Genomic DNA, 20,951 nt, shown 5'->3' on the forward strand with positions numbered 1-20,951 from the left:
TCATGACGAGGCTGGGGTACCCAGGCTGGGCAAGCCATTGCCTCTGACTGGGAGGCCAGCTGTGAACTGAGCACTGGGCTTCTTCTCAGGGATACATAAATCAGGCCGTATTAGTTCTTCTCTGGCCCATTTAGAACCAACTCCATTGCCCTTCAGGTGCTTGAGCAATATGTTTGGTGTCCTGTTGACCTCTGGGGGTGAACCTGAAGGCCCAAGAAAGGGCCTTAGAGTGTCCATTCCTCTGTGCCCCTTACTGATTCTTCCAAATCAGGATACTTGAAACTCAGAGCCCAGTAGGGTTCTAGGCACATAGTAGACACTCAAACATTGATTAGACTGTTGTATGACCCCAAGGAGCAAAACAGGATGCCTAATATCCTCCTAGCTGCTCTGCTAGACCTCAGAAATGCCAAAAGCTTCTCAGGGAGGCTCTTGCCTGCGCAGACATCCCAGGCTCTCAGTAGCAGCTCCAGCCCCTGCCTTCTGTCATCAGCATAATGCATCCATATCTACAATATGGCAAATTCCATATCCTTCCACCCTCTTTCCTGCATTATTGATGGGCTATGCACTTTTTAAAAATCAATTTGATCAGGGCGTGGAGCTGGAGTTAGAAAAGCCTTTAAAAGTCTGCTCTTGTTTTTATTGTTCTGCATAGGAACAGATAAGACTTTCCCTCTGGTTTGACTAAGTCAAGCCCAGAGCTAGGTTGGCCGTGATTGGCCAGTCCTAGGAAAATGCGGTTAAGATGCATACATAAGCAAATAGAACCCAGTGTCTGTGCAGCCATTACTAAGCTTAGGCAGCAGGACCTGGAACCGCCCACGCTGAGCTCAGGTTTTTCAGTGCCCCTGTTTGCTGGTCAGAAGGCTGGGAAGATTGGTGGGAGAGACGGCAAAGGTAAGGCCTGTTTGGCTTGTGGGTGCCATCAGTATAGTGGTCCTACTGAACAGGGAAGAAATGAAAGGGAGAGATGGAAATTCCTGGCTTTTTCTTCTTGGATGAGGCTTTTAAAGCGTTGAACCAGGAGTTGTTGCAAACTTCCTGCTGAGAAATCGAACCCCTTTTTAGAGACCACTGAAAAGATAGGGCACATTTTTAAAAGTATGGTATCAGAAAGATGGTACGGGCAAGGCAGAAGCTAAAACCAGTTTCCTGTGCCTGTGAGCCATTCATGGGGTATCTAAGAATTAATGACCACTGGCTTTTAACCTGGGATTTCAAAACAGCACCCCACCTCAGGGGTTTCTGCGATGGTCTCAAAGGGTATTGAATTAATAAATGAGGACTTGGGGAGGAGGGAGGGAAAGACAGAGCTTTGAGTCACAGATGGAATCACATTTTCTGGGAGTTTGGTGTGGCAGGAGGGCCCTTCTCCGAGCATGTTCTCTCCTGCCTTGAGGGACCCTGGCCCAGTGAGCTTCTGCCAACTGCCAACTGTCCCTGCTGGGGACAGGACTGCCTTTGGCCTGTGAGACTCAGTCCTAATTAATGCCAGCTTTTATCAGGCTGACATGTATCTCCAAGGAATGAATGCATTGGTCCTTATCCCCTTCCCCTAGTTGGGTCATGGCATTTGCCTTGAAATACTGAAATCTAGGGTCTGAAGGAAGCCTGAACAATCCTGACAATGCTCCCTGGTAGTTCCAGGCAGCACAGGGTGGGGCAGTGCCAGATAGCAAATCAAACCCTCAAACATCGGTTGCTGTGCTCCCTGGCTCTGCTTAGTCCTGCTATAATAGACAAGGGAGTTTGTGCTTTGTGTTTCTGCCTAAGTCCACACTAGATGAGGGCACAGATTCTCCAAACCCAGCGTCATCCACTAAGGCTCCAAGACAGAATAGCCGGACATGCTCCTCTTAAGCACAATATGCCTCCAAATAGCAAAACTCCATACAGTCCTGTTTGGCTTTTTTACCGTATGTAAGTCTGTCAAGCCCGTCCTTCTTCCTTTGCCTCTTGGAAGCATTAATCAGTTACACAAATTATCAATCACAAACTCCCTGAGAGCAAGAACCAGGCAGTCCTCAGTCACATAAAGCCACTCTGTGTCCCCAGACATGTAGTGTAGGTTCTTGATAACGCTAATATGACTGAGTATAGATGGTGCAGGAGGCACGCAACCTCCCTCCTCACTGCCTCTTCCCCATCTGCCCCTGGCCTGGGAGGCAGGCCATGCACCACTGGCCCTGTGGGGTCTATGTGCCAGGGCCCGGGAGGGCATCTGCCCACAGGCACACCAGGCAGTGCCTGTGCTCCCCTGCTGGCACCTGAAGTGTCCAGACCTGACCCTGTCATGTTACTTTCCCTTTTCTTCAGTGAGGCACAGGGAATACAGTGGTCCTATGACGAGTGTTGTTTGAGGATTATTTAATTACAGTTGGAAAGTAAAAACACAAAGAGAGGGTCGGAAAGAGTTGCTGGCAGGCAGGGGGTCTGAGAAGAGTTAGAGGGGATGGGGGCAGAGAAGACAACCAGTTTGGAAATACCTATTCCAACATGGGGAAAAGCTTTGCCCCTGAGTCTGGATAAGTTTAGCAAGGATTGCAGTACATCAATGATTAAAGGCATAGGTTTTAGGGTCATTGTGGGACATGGGCAAATTATTTAATGTCTCTGAACCTCAACTTTCCTACAGAGTAAGAGGAAAACATACTTAGTTTGTGAGAATTCAATGAGACAATATAAAGGACTTAACATGTTTGTCACCCCTTCAGTAAATAATCTTGGCTATTAACAGAGCTCTTAACAAAGGAAGTGGCTAGTGGGAAGCCAATTCTGGGTGGGGTCCCCAGGCCGGCCAGGCTTACATGTGAGCTTGGACAAGTCATTTCCCCCATCACCAAAATGGAGCAGGGATTCACCACAAGGACATGGCAGGATGGCCGACAAAAGTTCGGGAAGTGAGTGAGAAGAAAAGCTGGTTGGATGCCCACTGCTAGAGGCATCATCTTGGCTGCCTCTCTGCAATGTTTCAGTTCCAGCACCATGTCTCTGAGCAGCGCCTTCAGGGCTGTGGGCAACGACCCCGGGATCATCACCTGGAGAATAGAGGTGAGCTCCCCGCCGGAGTCACACCCTCCTCCTCACCCTGGGTCTGGGGACAGACTCCGGTCACGTGCGTCTGCTCGCTGACAGCCCTTCCGCATTCTACCTCCTTCCCAGGATTCAGAAACAGTCCGACGCTGCCTTCCAGTGCACCTTTCCCTAGGCTTGACTCCTCCTGGGTTATCCAAAGCAACTGGTGGCCGGTGGAGGAAATGCTCTTGGCCCTGGAAAGCAGGGCTCCAGAAAAAAGTGGGCTTGCTCTTTATTCAGCCATCTGCTTAGGGAGTCTGCACTTCCAGTAAATGCCCTGGAGAGATGGGTGGGGCCTGAGCCCAGTCAGGTGATGAAGACTCTTGGCTGCTTCTGACAGAACAACGGGGACCTGTGTTCCACAGGGCACTCTGGCTTCTGTGAAACAGCAGGGAGATTTGGGGGTTGCTGGACAGACTGGGCTCTGCTCATCCCTTCTTCACCCCCTCCCCACTGCCCCGAGCTTGAGCCCCTCATGCTGACCTCAGGCTCCAGCAATCTGTAGCTGGAAAGCTCCTTGGCCTGTGCAGCCCCATCTGCCAGATGTAAGGGCCCTCTGCTCCCCTCCCTGAGCCCCGCTTCTTTGAGCCCAGAGAGTGGCTACTGCATTAAGCCCAGAGCCCTTTAGGCTCCCAGTTTATTTCAAAATGAATGATTTTTAATTCTTTAAATTTTTTTGTGACTAAGAGTCACAAAAACTGGTATGTTCAACATTTTTACATTTAACACACATTTTACATGGACTACATGCACATATGACTGCAGGTTTATGTCAGTTGGAGATAGTGATGAGAAGCCGCACCGAGGCCACGTGAATGGCCCTCCTGGGACAAGCCATACCTGCAGGTGACAAAATAGGGCAAGACTCCATATATGGGACCCTCAGCAGAAGCCACACACCATGCTGGCCCTCTCCCACCACAGCCCCACAGAACCCCACTGTTCTGTTCTCTCAGATCCTGGCCAGCACTGGGTGGTCAGAGCTGGGGAACAGTGTTCGTAACCCTGGTGTGGCTGCTCAGAGGTGGGATTTTACTTGATAGCTTATATCTAACTCTTCCCTGCAAAGACAGCAGGTGGCTTACCAGGCTCCTCACAATGTAGCAAGACACCAAGCAGACAATGGGGAGGATGGAATGAGGACGGTCCCAGATTCGGACCTAGGACCATGTAGGCATTGCTCAGCAGAAGTGAGAGGGGTGGCCACACCAACCCTATGGCTGGCTGGTACACCCTGCAAAATCTGTGGGGACATCTCCCCTGCCCCCCGAGCTACCTGATGGAGAGGAAGGGGAGATGGGGAAGGGGGTAGGGGAATATACACACTACTTTTCCTTCCAGAAAATGGAGCTGGTGCTGGTGCCCTTGAGTGCCCATGGCAACTTCTATGAGGGGGACTGCTATGTCGTCCTCTCGGTGAGCACCACCCCCGAACCCATGAGCTTCCCCTGAGAGCCAGTTTCTGGGCTCCATTCAGAGAGCTGCTGCTGATGCTACTCACACCCCTGGTGGCCTCTGGATTCCCCCTCAGCATCATACAGAGCAGTTTGACTATCAAAAGCCCTTCTTAGGCTGGGGTTTTAAATTCTGCAGCAAAGGTTGGGGGTGATCCTCAGTGTGAACCTCAGCAAGCAGCCCACAAACAGTGCTTCTCCCCCTGGGGCCCAGACCCCAGATTAGCGGGGTGTGGAGGGAGGCCCTGTGAATGCAGGCTGCCTCCGGCCCCCGAGTGCTCATTCTAGCTCTAGCGGAGCAAACAAGAGCCCCCGTGAACAGTGCTGACAGTGCCCACAGATGGACAGGTCACTCAGAGCCAGCTGTGTGAGTGCAGGGCCACAGGGCAGCAGCGAGCTAAGTCCACAGCCCAACTTGGCAGAGATCCTCCCTGGTCTCCATCTGTTTTGAGAACAATAGGCTGGCCACTCTCCCCACATGTGAGGAGGAACTGAGGCTTCCAGAACCAGAGCCTCATAGCAGGTCTGCTTGGGGCCACTGTAGGGAGGGAGAGAGGCCCTGAGCCAGGGCAGAACCCAAGCCCATCGGCTGTGTTCTTCCCATGCCTGAGGAGCCAGCAGCAAGGGGGAGGTTAGCTGGCTGCTGACCCACTCTCTGGCTACATTCCCAGACCCGGAGAGTGGGCAGCCTCCTCTCTCAGGACATCCACTTCTGGATTGGGAAGAACTCCTCCCAGGATGAGCAGAGCTGTGCAGCCATCTACACCACACAACTGGATGACTACCTGGGGGGCAGCCCTGTGCAGCACCGAGAGGTCCAGTACCACGAGTCTGACACCTTCCACGGCTACTTCAAGCAGGGCATCATGTGAGTAGTTATGCATGAAGCAAAGACCTGAGTGGCAATTCACCAAGGAGGAAACCAAAGGGCCAATAAGTATATGAAGAAAGTAGTCAGAAAATGCAAGTCAAAAGAAAGTCATCACTTCAGCCCGTTAGCAAACTGGAGAGGTGAATGGTGCCAGCTGTTGGCAAGGCTGTGGAGAGAGAGGTGCCCTCGTGCCCTACTGGAGGAAGTGAGGACTGGCTCAGCATTCTGGACCTGCTGGACCAGCATTCTGCAGCCTGCTGCTTCTGAGGTAGATCCCATTTCTGGGTGCATAACTCCAAGGAATTCTCCGGTACCCAGGTTCAGGGGGCACATGAACCAGAATGTTCACAGCTGTATCTCTAGTGGTGGTGTGAAACTGCAGGCAACGTAGCGTGCCCATCACTGGGAGACTAGACAGAATGATACTCCATGACCCAGGGCACTCAGGGCGATGGATTAGATACACACCTAACATGTGGACAGAGCTTAAACCACAGTACTTAGTGAGCAAAGGAAGGAACAGACTTGGGATGTGTAACAGAGTGCCCATTTCTGTTTGAGAAAAAACACATGCACACAAAAACAGGATACATTTTATCAGAACAAAACAAAATATGTTTAACTGTTAGAATGGGTGCTTTGGTGGGGAGAGGAATGGGAGGAGCAGGGTATGCAGGTAAAGGGGGTCCATAAATGCTAAAACATGCAAGGGGGCCTGTAAAGGCCAATGATGACCATGTTCCAGGAACTGAGTTTAATTGATTCAAAACTTTGCACTTGGGCTTAGAAAGAGAAAGAAGGATCCTGGTGAACGCGAGAACTCCACTGTGGGGTCTTCATCACTAGTCTGGGGCACTAGCTCTCTGGTTGCTGGTTCCTATTCCTCCTAATATCTCAGCTTGAATGTCACTCCAGCAGAGATGACTCCCTGATTGCTCTGCCAAAAAACCAGTCACTGAGTTCACTTCTGTGGCAGCAGTTACCACCTAGTACACTTCCCTTATTTACTGTTGTCACCCACATAGGCACATGAGCACACGAGCAGAGACTGCATCTGTGTGACTCACAACTGCCTCCCTGGTTACCTAGCACACAGCAGGTGCCCAATAAATAACTGAATGGATGTTTCCTCAGCTACAAGAAAGGGGGTGTGGCCTCTGGGATGAAGCACGTGGAGACCAACACCTACGATGTGAAGCGGCTGCTACACGTGAAGGGGAAGAGAAACATCAGGGCCACTGAGGCAAGTCCTGCCCATTGCCCATCCCGGGCCCAGGGCCTCTCCCCCGGCACCTAGGAAATCCTCCTGAGGGATGTCCACCTCTCTTCTGCAGGTGGAAATGAACTGGGACAGTTTTAACCGAGGTGATGTCTTCTTGCTGGACCTCGGAAAGGCTATCATCCAATGGAATGGCCCAGACAGCAACCGTGGGGAGTGCCTGAAGGTAGGGCTCTTTCCAGCCTCAGCGCCCCTCGCCTTCAGGCCTGCTGCTGGGGCTTACACTCTCTCAGGGACCTTTTCCTCCTTCCTCACCAGCTCTCCCCGAGATGCAAGCTGGACCTGCACTGTTGAGTAGACAGGCAAAATGCATGCATCTGTGACCCCTCTGGCTCCTCAGCAACAGAATAACCCATGTCTGGAGTCAGGCTGCTCCACCTGAAGCCATCAGGCACAAAGGGGCTAGAGGGACTGAGTGTGTCTTTGGGTTTCTCTGACAGGCTATGCTTCTGGCAAAGGATATTCGGGACAGGGAGCGAGGGGGCCGTGCTGAACTAGGAGTGATAGAGGGAGACAAGGAGGCCGCAAGCCCAGAGCTGATGAAGGTGCTTCAGGACACCCTTGGACAACGCTCCATTATCAAGCCTGCGGTCCCTGATGAGATCAGAGATCAACAGCAGAAATCAAGTATCATGTTGTATCAGTGAGTAGCTAAAGATGGTTGCTGGTTGGGAGCTGGGGTAGCAGGAAGATGTCCCCTAGAAAACCAGGCACCTCTGCTTGGCTCCTTGCACAAGGTGCAGACATCCAGCTTTCTTTCTGTCCTTTTCAAATGCAGCTTCTAGAAGGAGCTCGGTGTTGCCCCACCCAAGGGGACAGCTACCGTCTGGTCTTGTTAGCAACTCTTCCTGGTCTCCTGGGAAGATCCTTCCTTTACTCAGGTCTATGCATGCGCAGGGATGTGGGGGGACAATGTTCCAGACGCAGAGGCACAAAAGTTTCCCCTAGAGGGCAGGACATCTGCGTTCAAGCCACACCTGTGATAGGAAGTCACACTACCAAGAGACTCTCTACACTAAAGAAAGCCAGGAAAATATTGATTGGCTACAAAATGCTTTTTAGAAGAGAAGGCACAGGCTAACTTCTCTCCTTCTCCAGTGTCTCAGACTCGGCTGGGCAGCTGGCAGTCACAGAGATAGCAACAAGGCCACTGGTCCAGGACTTACTGAACCATGATGTAAGCAGAGCTTGGATGGGCTTGGCATGGGGTGGCCAAACCTGGCTTCAGAGGCAGACCCGGGTAAGGCCTTCCTGTGGTCCTGAGTGGCACTGACCACTTTTTTCCCTGACTGCTTCAGGACTGCTATATCCTGGACCAAAGTGGAACCAAGATCTACGTGTGGAAAGGAAGAGGAGCCACAAAGGTTGAGAAACAGACAGCCATCTCTAAAGCCCTGGTAGGAACTACAAATGTGCAATATTGTCCAAAACATTGTTACGAACCCTTCAGATGTGTTCAGAGAGCCATACTAGGCACTTGAGCATATAGTGTGGACTTCAGTCGGACAAACTGTGATTCAAATCCAGGTTTAATACCCACCTCCTAGGGTTGTCGTGAGGATTAGATAACATTTGTAAAGCACTTGGGATAGAACCTGGCACACACAGTTGCTCAATAAAAGGTGGCCATTATTATCAAAGAGGGTATCCCATATCAAGGTTAAAGGCCCTGTCCTCAAGGAGCTTATGGTATTGTACAGACCCACACAGATGAGCCTAGCAGGATGCATTTACAAAGCAATAAATGAGCAAATGAATGTGACACGGAGTCAGCAGAGTATGTGAGTGCTCACAGAAAACAGTACAGAGGGTCTTGAAAAAATTATCAACAGAACATGACAGACCAATGAAGAGATGCTGAAATGTTCCCTCAGTCCTGGTCTTGCGACAGGGAACTTGGTCCCTAGGCAGAAGTGAGTTAGATTTTGACTCTAACCCTGGAAGGGAGCAATCCTACCACCTGGCTTCAAAGGGGTGAGTTACCAGCCAAGCCAAGAAGCCCATGCACTCTGTGGTTGACTGGCTTTTGGGGCTGGGGGTGTCTGCAGAACTTCATCATGATGAAGGGCTACCCCAGCAGCACCAATGTGGAAACTGTTAACGATGGTGCCGAGTCAGCCATGTTCACGCAGCTGTTTCAGAAGTGGTCAGTGAGGCAGCAGACGGTGGGCCTGGGGAGAACATTCACCATTGGTGAAACGGGTGAGACTGCCCCCAGATCATCCTCCCACTACTGGGACTCTAGAAAGGCAGGCACAGATGCTTTTCACTCACTTGGCTTCTCCCAACCTCTTCTCTGCAGCTAAAGTTTTCCACGATAAATTTGATGTGACGCTGCTTCATGCCAAGCCAGCAGTAGCTGCCCAGGAAAGAATGGTCGATGATGGCAATGGAAAGGTGGAGGTAAGTCCAGTGACCCCCAGCTCACAGCAGGTGGCACTGGCCCTCCTGGCTGCCCTGCTGCAAAGGAGATGGCAGGTGTCTCCTTTGCTTAGCTCTTCACCTCTGGCACCTTGGGAGGGTTCTCTAGGAGGCATCCAAGTACGCAGCTTTCCGACATTCTTCAGGGACGTGAAAGGCCGCTCCCTAGGGTGCTACCAGTAACTCACCTAACAGATATATTCAAACCACTTCTGAGCTGTGATGGGGATACACCTGACCAGGGCCGATTCTCCTCAGGATTCAAATCATGCAAATAAGATAAGCCCTTACCACTGGGGAAGAACCAGAGGGGCAAGGGTAGGCTGAGTGGATGCCATTTCCTTACCCACCTGGGTGCTCTGCTAAGCATCCCTTCAGGTAGCTTTCCTTCAGGTAGCTGTCTCTTCAAGTAGGACCCCCTCTCGGTGGAATTGTATCTCCTTGTATGCCCAGGTTTGGAGAATTGAAAACCTGAAGCTGGTCCCTCTGGAGCATCAGTGGTATGGCTTCTTTTATGGGGGAGACTGCTATCTGGTTCTCTACACATATGAGGCGATTGGGAAGCCATGTTACGTCCTGTACATCTGGCAGGTAGGCCTGAGGCAGCCTCTCAGCTCCGGACCCTGATGCTTCCTCTGGCCACTGAGCTGCGGCCGGGGTAGCAGGGGCCCATCACACCTCTCACCACTGCAGGGCCGCCACGCCTCACAAGATGAGCTGGTGGCCTCAGCATACCAGGCAGTAGAGTTGGAGCAGCAGTTGGACAGGGCCTCTGTCCAGGTTCGAGTTTCCATGGGGAAAGAGCCACGTCACTTCATGGCCATCTTCAAAGGAAAGCTGGTGATCTTTGAGGTAAGAATTACAGGTAAAAGTGTACCATGAGCAGGGATACTAGGACTACAAGCCAGAGGGGACTCCCACAGAACAGTGGGAAACAGGGAGCAGGGCTTAGGCAGACACAGACAAGAAGGGGGTTACTCTAAGGCACTCAAGCAAATTCCAACTTTCAGGGCTTCAAGTCCACCTGCCTAGTTAATGTTCAAGGTCACCTAGGATCTGGCCCATCCTACCTGTGCACGTGCATACCCTCAGGTCCCTAACCCATATACTCTCCTCTAGTCAGATGGGTCTCCTCCTTAGACCTCACATGTGCCATATCATGCCGCATCTACCCCACCACCACCCAGATGTGGCCTGTCAAACTCAAGTCCCACTTTTTCCACAAAGCCCTGGTTGAAGCACTGCCAGGATGTGCAGTGTCACATGCTTGGTATTACACAAGCCTATGGTCAAGTCCTAGTCTTGTCATTTATTAGCCAAGTTTCTAAATCTCAGTTTCCCCATCTTTACTGTAGGATAATAATACGTACTTCACAGAGTTATTATGAAGATCAGTGAAATGATTTAGTAAGGCACCAGCCAAAGCCTGGCATATAATAAAGGTCTCAGAATGAAAGTTAAAATTATTGTTAATGTAACTCCAGCTCTCCTGACTTCATTTGCTTAGAAGCTCCTCCAGGGCAAAGATGGTGTCAAATACATCCATGTTCTCCACAACAGCTAGCCCAGTACTCTGCTCACATTGTGCTTCTTAGAACCAGACTCTGCTTTTCTTCTTTTCTTCAGGGTGGGACTTCCAGAAAGGGAAATGTGGAGCCTGACCCCCCTGTAAGGCTCTTCCAGATTCAAGGAAATGACATATCTAACACCAAAGCAGTGGAGGTTCCAGCCTTTGCCTCCTCCCTAAACTCCAATGATGTCTTTCTGCTGCAGACCCAGGCAGAGCACTATCTGTGGTTTGGCAAGGTAGGCTGGCTGGGCCCGGTGGACACAGGGCAATGAACTCAATAGTAGGCTGGAGCAGTCCTCAAGATGAACCTTTATCCTAAAGGATCTTCAAAGGGACTGCCAACATTTCCCACAATTAGAAACCCACTGACAGCACTGCTCCACCTAGGAAACATTCCATTAGCTTCTACACAGGTGCAAGCTAGAAAAGGAGATCTTTCCGTATCAGTTTGGGTAACACTGAATGGAAACACTAAAAATATGATTTTGTCAGTTCAGATTGCATCTGCCTGAAAAAAGCACGGAAGTTGTTTTACAAAAGAGAATTGAGCAGGAAAAGATACTCAACATCAAGGAAATGCAAGTGAAAACCACGCTTATTAGAATGGCTAAAAAGACACCAGCAATATCAAGTGTACACAAGCATGCAGAGCAGCAGGAACTGGCCACATGGTGCTGGTGGAAATGCAGATACAGACTCTGGAAAACAATATGACAGTTTCTTATATAAAATATATACTTACCATATGATAGAGAGAACCAAGATGGCGGCATGAGTAGAGCAGCGGAAATCTCCTCCCAAAACCACATACATTTTTGAAAATACAACAAATACAACTCTCCCTAAAAGAGAGACCAGAAGACACAGGACAACAGCCAGACTACATCCACACCCACAAGAACCCAGCGCCTCGCAAAGGGGGTAAGATACAAGCCCCAGCCCGGTGGGACCCGAGCACCCCTCACCCCAGCTCCCAGCGGGAGGAGAGGAGTCAGAGCAGGGAGGGAGAGGGAGCCCAGGACAGCTAAACACCAATCCCTAGTCATCTGCACCAGAGCGCAGACACAGTGCGTGCATGGGGTGCTGAAAACTAGGGAACCAGGACAGTAAGACCTGTGAGTGGGTCCCCGCAGCCGGCGCACCCCTGGGACAAAGAAAAGCAAGTGCTTTTCGAAAGTCTTAAAGGGACAGGGACCCCACAGCTGGATGGAAGTGCCCCGGAACACCTAGCCCAGCAGCAGGGAATCCTGGGGAACTCTGGGCACCCAAACCCCCGCAGCGCAGCTCGGAGGCCCCTCACCACGATAAACAGCCTCCCGCCTGTTCCCCCTCCAACACGGCTCTGCCATATTGGAGAAGCAGCCTGAGGCAGGCCATGCCCACAGCAACTGCAGAGCTAAATAAACTCCATAGCGGCCGGGCAAGATCAGAAGCCCCATCTGCACGCAGCTGCCCAGCACAAGCCGCTAGCGGCCGCCGTTCTCCCAGGAGAGGAAGGCCACAAACTGGCAAGAAGGGACTTTCTCTTACCCAACACACGCACCAGCTCCCCACAAATATATCTATCACTATGAAAAGGCAGAAGAAATTGATACAGACCAAGATCACAGAGGCAAACCCTGAGGAGATAGACCTAACCAGTCTTCCTGAAAAAGAATTAAAAATAAAGCTCATAACCATGCTGATGGAGTTGCAGAGAAATATGCAAGAGCTAAGGGATGAAGTCCAGAGGGAGATTATAGACGTCTGGAGGGAGATTACAGAAGTGAAACAAACTCTGGAAGGATTTATAAGCAGAATGGATAAGATGCAAGAGGCCATTGAAGGAATAGAAACCAGAGAACAGGAACACATAGAAGCTGATGCAGAGAGAGACAAAAGGATCTCCAGGAATGAAACAATATTAAGAGAACTGTATGACCAATCCAAAAGGAACAATATCCGCATTATAGGGGTACTAGAAGAAAAAAAGAGAGAGAAAGGGATAGAAAGTGTATTTGAAGAAATAATTGCTGAAAATTTCCCCAAACTGGGGGAGGAAATAATCGATCAGACCATGGAAGTGTACAGAACTCCCAACAGAAAGGACCCAAGAAGGACAACACCAAGAAACATAATAATTAAAATGGCAAAGGTCAAGGACAAGGACAGAGTTTTAAAGGCAGCTAGAGAGAGGAAAAAGGTCACCTACAAAGGAAAACCCATCAGGCTATCATCAAACTTCTCAACAGAAACCTTACAGGCCAGAAGAGAATGGCATGATATATTTAATGCAATGAAACAGAAGGGCCTTGAACCAAGAATACTGTATCCAGCATGACTATCATTTAAATATGAAGGAGAGATTAAACAATTCCCAAACAAGCAAAAGTTGAGGGAATTTACCTCCCACAAACCACCTCTACAGGGTATTTTAGAGGGACTGCTCTAGATGGGAGCACTCCTAAGACTAAATAGATGTCACCAGAGAAAATACAATCACAGCAAAGAAAGCAGACCAACCAAATACTAACTAAAGGCAAAAAATAAAATCAACTACTCACAAAAGCAGATAAGGAAGCACAAAAGAGCACAGAATAAAATAACCAACATATAAAGAACGGAGGAGGAGAAGAAGGGAGAAAAATAAAGAATGACCAAACAGTGTTTAAAATAGCTCAATAAGTGAGTTAAGTTAGACAGTAAGATACTAAAGAAGCTAACCTTGAACCTTTGGCAACCACGAATCTAAAGCCTGCAATGGCAATAAGTACGTATCTTTCAATAATCACCCTAAATGTAAATGGACTGAATGCACCAATCAAAAGACACAGAATAACAGAATGGATAAAAAAGCAAGACCCATCTCTGTGCTGCTTACAAGAGACTCACTTCAAACCCAAAGACTATAGGAACAAAGAAAGACTGAAGGAACAAAACAGCAGCAGAATCATAGAAACTAAGAATGGACTAACAGTTACCAAAGGGAAAGGGACTGGGGAGAAAGGGAGGGAGGGAGGGATAAGGGTGGGGACAAAGAAAGGGGGCATTATGATTAGCATGTATAATGTGGGGGGGGCATAGGGAGGGCTGTGCAACACAGAGAAGACAAGTAGTGATTCTACAGTATCTTACTACGCTGATGGACAGTACTGTAATGGGGTTTGTGGGGGGGGATTTGGTGGAGGGGGGCCCCTAGTAAACATAATATTCTTCATGTAATTGCAGATTAATGACAACAAAATTAATTTTTAAAAAATTAAAAAAAAAAAAATATATATATATATATATATATATATACTTACCATATGATGCAGCAATCCCACTCCTGGGTATTTACTCGTGTGAAATAAAAAAATTATCTTCACTAAAAAACCTGTACATGAATGTTTATATCTTTATTCATAAACACCAAAAACTGGAAACAACTCAACTGGAGAGCAAATGAACAGTGGTTCACCCACACAGTGTAATACTACTCAGCAACACCAAGAACAAGCCACTAATACCCACAACAGGGATAAACCTCATATGCTTTATGCTAAGTGGGAGGAGCTAGACTCAAAAGTCACAAGAGTGTCAGATTACATTTGTGACATTCTGGAAAAGGCAAAACTACAGTGATGGAGAACAATTTAGTGGCTTCCAGAGGCTAAGGATTTGGGAAGGTTTGTGGGTAAAGGGGTAATGGGGATCTTTTTGCAGGGGTGAAGCAACTGTTCTGTATCTTTGTTGTCACAGTGGTAACGTGACGCTGTATGTTTGTCAATACTCAGAACCATAGGCCAAAAAGGGTGAATGTTCCTGTAAGTAATTTTAAAAATATATGTAAATATTTTCTCTTACAAAAAAATTTAAAATAAGTGCCAAAATCCTCTGAGGCCAAAATAAGGGTGACTCTTGTCAACATCCATTGTGGGTTTCAGAGTCTAGTCCAGTTCTTTGCCACCTGCTGTGTTTTCCTCACCACACTTGCCCAGCACTAGAACAAACCTACCTATCTATCTCCCTGTCCACAGGTACTGTGGCTTGATAGCTGAGCCTGGCTCCACCGAGCTATTAGTGCAGCTCTTCCCTCATATCAGCGTGCCCATGCACAGCTAACGTCTATGCTCTGCTCTCCCCTCTCAGGGCTGTAGTGGGGATGAGCGGGCAATGGCTAAGGAGCTGGCCGGACTTCTCTGTGAGGGCACTGAGGACACTGTGGCAGAGGGCCAGGAGCCAGCAGAGTTCTGGGACCTCCTGGGAGGGAAAACTCCCTATGCCAATGACAAGAGGTAAGGGAACACAACGTCCACTCCTCTTGGCTCCCCCTGGCTCCCCCTACCTCCCAGGCTTGTGAACTGCACAAACTCTAAGATCCCTTTCAGTTTAAAAATGATTCCTTAGCAGCTGGGTTCCTCTAAAAGGACTGTATTGCAGACTACAGCAGGAAATCCTAGATGTCCAGCCTCGCCTCTTTGAGTGCTCTAATAAGACTGGCCGGTTCATTGTCACTGAAATCACAGACTTCACCCAAGATGATCTGAACCCAAGTGACATGATGCTCCTGGATACCTGGGACCAGGTACGACATGACTGACAAAGATCCCCACAGTGTAGGCTACTTTTTTTGTGTGGCTCCCCTGCCAGGATAAACCCAGAGGAGCCCTGGGCCATCCCCAAGTCAAGTGCTCATTTGTCAGTGGTGACCAGAGTAAGTCTACTCTTTGCCAGCGATGAAGAGGACAGGATGTAGTTTACAACTCACCATCATGGGAGTTTTCCCACCTTGTTCTGGGAAAATTAGGCCTTCTATCATCATGCACTTCTTTCTCTTAGGATCAACAGCAACAGGCTCCACACCCAGAGATTACCAGCCTGTTAGGGAACAAAGGAGTATGAAAGGGTTCAAGGCACCCCCTCCTCCACATCTGATTTTCTTCAGTTCAGCTCAGCAAACATACTCATCACCTCCTCCATCCCAGCCACTATGCTAGATCCATGGCATCACCAGGGTGAAGGGCCCCTAGTCTCAGATGTCACAGGCTGATGGGGGCACTGCACACAGAAATACCATTTTACTATGATGAAGGTACAAGGTACCAAGGAGCACTAATTATGGACGCTTAACACAGTCCTGGGGCTCTGAGAAGCCCTCCCAGAGGAGATGGCTCCAAGGGTAAACCCCAAAGGATGAGTGGGCATTAATCAGGGCACTGTGGGCCAAGGAAGTAGCACAGGTAAAACCAAGGCATACAAGCCATCTAGTACACAGGGAACTGCACACAGTAGTATCAGAATATGAGATCAAGGAGCTAGAGAAGGAGCTGAAGAAGTAGGTATAGGCCTTACCTACTGCATCAAGAAGTTTGAACTCTATCCTGACAAGCTACTGCAACTTAAGCAGGTGAGTGACAGTCAGATGTGCTTTAGACAGGTCACTCTGCAAAGTGTAGGAGAGGAGGGATGATGGTTAAGAGAAAGAAAACTACACTTGGAGGCCATCAGTAGACTGCTGTACTGGTCCAGTAAGAGCTGCGGGCCCACAGAGGAGGGATGGACGGTGGTGACCGATTTGACAAATGCCTAGGATGTAAACTGGCTGGCCCAGGTGACTCCCTGGCTATGGGGGCATCTAGGATAACTCCCAGGTTACTGCCTTGGGTGACTGGGTGGGTGCCATTCACCAAGAATGGAGACATTGACACAAGTTCAGAAAAGAAGACCTACATTTGGGGGGTGTTATATTTGAGGGGCTTCAATATAGCCAAGAGGAGGTGTTCTGCAAGAAACTGAACTCAAAAAGCTGAAGTTCAGAGTACTCAGAGGTGGATGTGTAAATTTGGGAGATATACGTAGTTATTAAAATCACAAGTATCAAGCTGATTCTGGGAAAATCTATCTTTCTGCTAAACAAATTAGACTGGGGAAGTTCTCTAAGGCTGTGATTAGCTAAGGGGGGGAAACAGGACAGTGCAAATGACCTAGTACTTAGTCCTTGGTACGAGCACATTAACAAATATTTAATCTCTGCCATAACAGGTGTTCCTGTGGATTGGAGTTGAGGCCAATGCCGCAGAGAAGGGGAGTGCCCTCGCTATGGCCCAGGAGTACTTGCAAACTCACCCCAGTGGCCGAGATGTTGACATACCAATTGTCATCGTTAAACAGGGGTTCGAGCCTCCCATCTTCACTGGCTGGTTCTTGGCCTGGGACTCTCATATCTGGAGCGTAAGAATGAGAAAGAGAATGTGGAAGTTCCTACTGCCAGGCACTATAATAACCCGGTGGGAAGGTGGGGAACTAACTCAAGGGCTGAGTAAATCCAGGACATTTCCCCCACTTCCTCTCCACTCCCTGCTTTTTACTTTTCTTCTCTTTTCCACTGTCCAAGCACTAAGTCTGATTAGAGAATTCACAGCTTGACTCGGGAATAGCAGTGTGCAGAATTAATACACGCTGTGTAACATTTATTCCCACACATCATCTCTTTGAGCTGTGCAACTGTCCGAGCTGGGGCAAACATTGTTCTTCATGTTAGAGATGAGGAAGCTTAGAGGAGGAGTTAACTGTCTACAGCCACAATTAACAAGCAGGAAGAAGCCAGGTTTGGGGATTCCTAGTCAACTGCTTTAAGTCTTGTATAGAGCATTGAGGAGGCACTAGCAAAGAATGCAGATCATGGTTATGTACCTTCCAACCCTGCATGGATCCTGAAGGAGGGATTTTCATTTTTGCTTTTCCCTGAAATGCCTTCTGATTCCCTGGCTCTTTTTGCTGCTTCCTGAGGGTCCAGGCTGGGGCTGAGATGGCCCTCCCCTGAAAGTGGCGCCCCATCCTGTGCTTTCTCTCTGCTTTTCAGGCAGGGAAATCATATGAACAGTTGAAAGAGGAGCTGGGAGATGCCGCTGCTGTCACAAGAATCATGGCTGTGAGTTGGGTTTGCTCTGGGAGAAGCAAGTCACGCAGGCAGCCAGAAGCACAGAGACCAGCCAATGCTGCAGATGCCTCACGGTGAAACCCTAGCATGCCCAGGGCACCACTCTAGCGGCCTCTCTTGATATAAAGATTGTTTCAATCAGAAGAAAAGCAGGTTTTAGAACTGAGTGCCTTCCAGAATTTAGAGTAGACTTGCTGTTTAAAAAACAAAAACAAATACCAGTTTCTAATTATTCAACTCTTTTCATTCAAGACAGATTAAGCTGATATTATTTTTCAGAAAAAATAAGCTTCTTACCAAAATGGTATGTTTATCAGTTTCTGACAGTGCAGTCCATAGACACTCAGGCCATCGCCCCTATTTTAATGGCTAAAAAAAGTAGAACCTCCAGCCAGGAATCCAACAGCAACTAAACATCAGGACAAGTGCCTGGTACCAGGTGTCCAAACCACCTAGCAGTTTTATCTCTTGTGCTCTATAAACTCAAGATTCCAAAGCTAATGGTGATATAGCAGCTTGAAAGTATGTTTAAGAAAAATATGACCTCAATTGGAAATCATTTAAAGGCTGGAAATGTAGAGCCTCAGTAAAAATGTCAAGAGAAGGTATATGATCACAATATTTAAATGAGATTTAGGTACGGCATTTATGCCAAACTGCCTGTCCAGGATTTACCTGTTTTACTAAATCAGTTTTTCCAAGAAGGATCCCAAAATCTGAGTATTTTAGATTCCCAGATGATTCTGACATACAGCCAGATTTGGGGACCATTGTTCTAAAAGATAAGCACAAAAGGTGAAGTGGTGTAAGCTACAATGTCCAACATTATACACACAGAACTTCGACTGCACAGACCCTGAACAGTCTTTTATCTTGTGTCCACATTTTTATCTTACCTAGGATGTAAAGAATGCAACTTTCTCCCTAAATCCTGAGCCAAAATATTACTCTATAGAAGTTCTGTTGAAAAATCAGAATCAGGAGCTGCCTGAGGATGTGGACCCTGCCAAAAAAGAGGTGGGTGGCTAAAGTAACCACATCTGACATGAGTGGAGCCCCCTGTCCATAAATAAAGCACCGGCTCGTTCTCAGCATGTGGCCTGGGACATTGTGAAGCATCGTGGGCACTCAGCAGACATTTGAACTACCCAGTGGCCCAGATCTAAACCCCAGGGCTCCTTCTTGAGTCTTCCTTCACGCTTCCCACATTAGTCCACCAGCTAGCTCTCTCCGCTCTCCACCTCTCTGCTGCCAGTCTGGCCCAGCCATGTGAACTCCTGCATCAGTCTCCCAACTGGTTGCCAACTGTCCCTACAATCTGTTCCCCACATAGCAGCCAATAGGCTTTTAAAACAGATGATGCTGTTCTATTTAAAACACCTTGAATGGCTTCCCACTGCACTTAGAACAGAATCCAGAGTTCTTTCCATGGCCCCCAAAGCCCTGCATAATATGGCCCCTGCCCACCTCTCTGATTTCACCTCACATGCCTCTACCTCACATGAGGCTCCTTTCTATGTCTTGAACATACTCATTCCAGCCAATGAGCCTTCACACTTGCTATTGCTCCTGCCTGAAAACACAGTTCCACAGATCATCACACAGCTAGTTCCTTCTCATTAGTTAGGTCTCAGCTACAATGTTACCAGCCCAGGAAGGCCTTCCCTGACCACCCTAATACACCTTCCCTCACTCTCCAGTCCCTTTATCTTTCACCTCCCTAGTAATATCCTTAAGAGTAAAGACTTCATCTGTCTTGTGCACTATCATATTCTCAGATTTTCAGCACCTAAAACAGTCCCTGGCAAATAACAGGCACTCTTTCTTAAGTTTTTGTTGATGAATTAACATATTCATGTTGAATGAATTGGTTTCTTTTCCCCTTGAAGGATTTGATTTGGGGAAGGGTGTCTGGATTTTCCACAATGTCTTATCTAGACAGCTTTTAAGTATCTGTACTACAACTTTCTAGAAAAGAGGCCCTATCTTAGTAATTGTACTTGGATAGAAAATATTTATTAAGCATCAATAAATAAATGTTACAAGAATTTTATGCTGTCAACAAGATCCACCTGATCTTGCTTTTGGAAATGTCTGGATAAAAATGGTAGATAAGGACTTAAAGCAAGGAAAACCATAGCTTGATTTAGTTCTCCATTCAGCCAAAACCTAATGTCTACAATTCATTATATATAACCCATTTCTTATTCTTCTGGCAAGAACCTAGTGTCAGGTGGGACCATGAGAGCAACAAATCCAGCTTCCTCCACAGGCTTCCACAAGCTGAAGAACTCTCTGAGGAGTAATTTGTCTATTACAGACTTTCTGAAAAAGTCACCCTATTTCCCCCCTCAAGGATCCTCTCCTGGCCCCATTCCCCCACCTCTGCTGGCATTGATAGTTGCCACATCTTCCTTCTAACTGGAAACTCTATTTTCTCTCTTAGAATTACCTCTCTGAACAGGACTTTGTTTCTGTGTTTCGCATCACAAGAGGGCAATTTGCTGCTCTGCCTGGCTGGAAACAGCTCCAAATGAAGAAAGAAAAGGGGCTTTTCTAAGGCAAGAAGGCATATGCCTATGCAGGACCACAGAAGAGTACAGAAAGTACCTTATCAGGAAAGAATTTATCAGCAAATTTTTGCCTAACAGCCAGCTATTTAATTCAGATACAATAGGATCTGCAAATCACGGCATGTTCTCTATTTTCTGCACTCCTACGTTGTTATATACCTAAAATGTTAACTACTCATTTTTTGATGTTTGTGGCCTCAGCAGAAAGCACTAAACTGCATGAATCTGGAGAAGTCAAAAGAGAACCAAAAAGCTAAGTTTAAAGTATACTAATAATGAAGTAAGGACCTAAGTTTGTTTTAAATTTTAAGATCGGTATTTCTAAAACCTATTTAGCCCACAAATCACTTAAGTTATTTGTGTATGTAGCCAGATCTGTATGTGCCAGAGATTTTGAACTTTTCAAATAAAGATACCTGTGTGAGCAAATGAGCTCTCTTCAGTGTTCTGGGTCTGCCTGTTAAGGTAAATGTTTTCTGTTACACTGGGAGGAAAGTCTCGGTTCTACCAAGTACAGGGGCACTGCTGAGTGAGCTATGGGTAACTGGCCACTGTGATTCCTGTTTCTGGCACAAGAATGCCAAAATCTGCCTTCCAGCTGTCCAGGAAGCCTCAGTCCCCACCCATCCACACCCCATTATCCAGAGAAACACGGCCATGTGTTACCGATTTCAGTAGTGAGGCCAGAGCCAGTGTGTACATTCCTGCAGAAACCCTTCAAAGGACGGAGCAGACAGCAACAAATGAACCACACTTTCCAGATCACTCTAAGTGTGAGTCACCAATTCCAAAGGAATGTATGTG

General features: G+C 47.9%; 1 protein-coding gene and 1 long non-coding RNA gene across 8 annotated transcripts; one reads left to right on the plus strand and one right to left on the minus strand.

Annotated features, from left to right (window-relative positions):
• Positions 1-73: 73 nt before the first annotated feature.
• On the plus strand, positions 74-20,579 carry AVIL (advillin). Of its 4 annotated transcripts, XM_017647301.3 has the most exons (19): positions 74-3,054; positions 4,420-4,494; positions 5,204-5,400; positions 6,538-6,646; positions 6,738-6,848; positions 7,123-7,325; positions 7,781-7,859; positions 7,981-8,079; positions 8,731-8,884; positions 8,985-9,085; positions 9,557-9,694; positions 9,797-9,955; positions 10,730-10,909; positions 14,784-14,929; positions 15,075-15,219; positions 16,677-16,865; positions 17,497-17,565; positions 18,475-18,591; positions 20,021-20,579. In XM_017647301.3, the coding sequence occupies exons 1-19, from the start codon at positions 2,929-2,931 to the stop codon at positions 20,132-20,134; spliced, it is 2,511 nt and encodes an 836-aa protein (XP_017502790.3). In that variant the 5' UTR covers positions 74-2,928; the 3' UTR covers positions 20,135-20,579. The 4 variants fall into 4 exon arrangements, with proteins under 4 accessions (XP_017502790.3, XP_073069463.1, XP_073069462.1 ...); XM_073213360.1 differs by lacking the exon at positions 74-3,054 and having other exon boundaries at positions 3,152-4,494; XM_073213361.1 differs by lacking the exons at positions 74-3,054; positions 10,730-10,909 and having other exon boundaries at positions 3,151-4,494.
• Positions 8,681-17,489, minus strand: LOC140843582 (uncharacterized). 4 transcript variants are annotated; one of them, XR_012121434.1, is made up of 6 exons: positions 17,328-17,489; positions 16,786-16,858; positions 15,403-15,512; positions 11,416-11,515; positions 8,957-9,948; positions 8,681-8,853 (listed from the first exon to the last, which is right to left on the minus strand). It is a non-coding gene; the product is annotated as an uncharacterized lncRNA (long non-coding RNA). The 4 variants fall into 4 exon arrangements; XR_012121432.1 differs by having other exon boundaries at positions 15,403-16,077; XR_012121433.1 differs by having other exon boundaries at positions 16,761-16,858.
• Positions 20,580-20,951: the final 372 nt, after the last annotated feature.

The sequence above is a fragment of the Manis javanica genome, chromosome 10, assembly GCF_040802235.1.
Source record: "Manis javanica isolate MJ-LG chromosome 10, MJ_LKY, whole genome shotgun sequence".
Classification (NCBI taxonomy): Eukaryota; Metazoa; Chordata; class Mammalia; order Pholidota; family Manidae; genus Manis; species Manis javanica.

Bases quoted from the DNA above. Each gene is read 5' to 3' on its own strand.
- AVIL (XM_017647301.3), top strand. From the start codon at position 2,929: ATGCCCACTGCTAGAGGCATCATCTTGGCTGCCTCTCTGCAATGTTTC. The intron at 6,647-6,737 runs GCAAGTCCTGCC...TCTCTTCTGCAG, and splicing joins GAAACATCAGGGCCACTGAG to GTGGAAATGAACTGGGACAG. The intron at 9,086-9,556 runs GTAAGTCCAGTG...TTGTATGCCCAG, and splicing joins ATGGCAATGGAAAGGTGGAG to GTTTGGAGAATTGAAAACCT.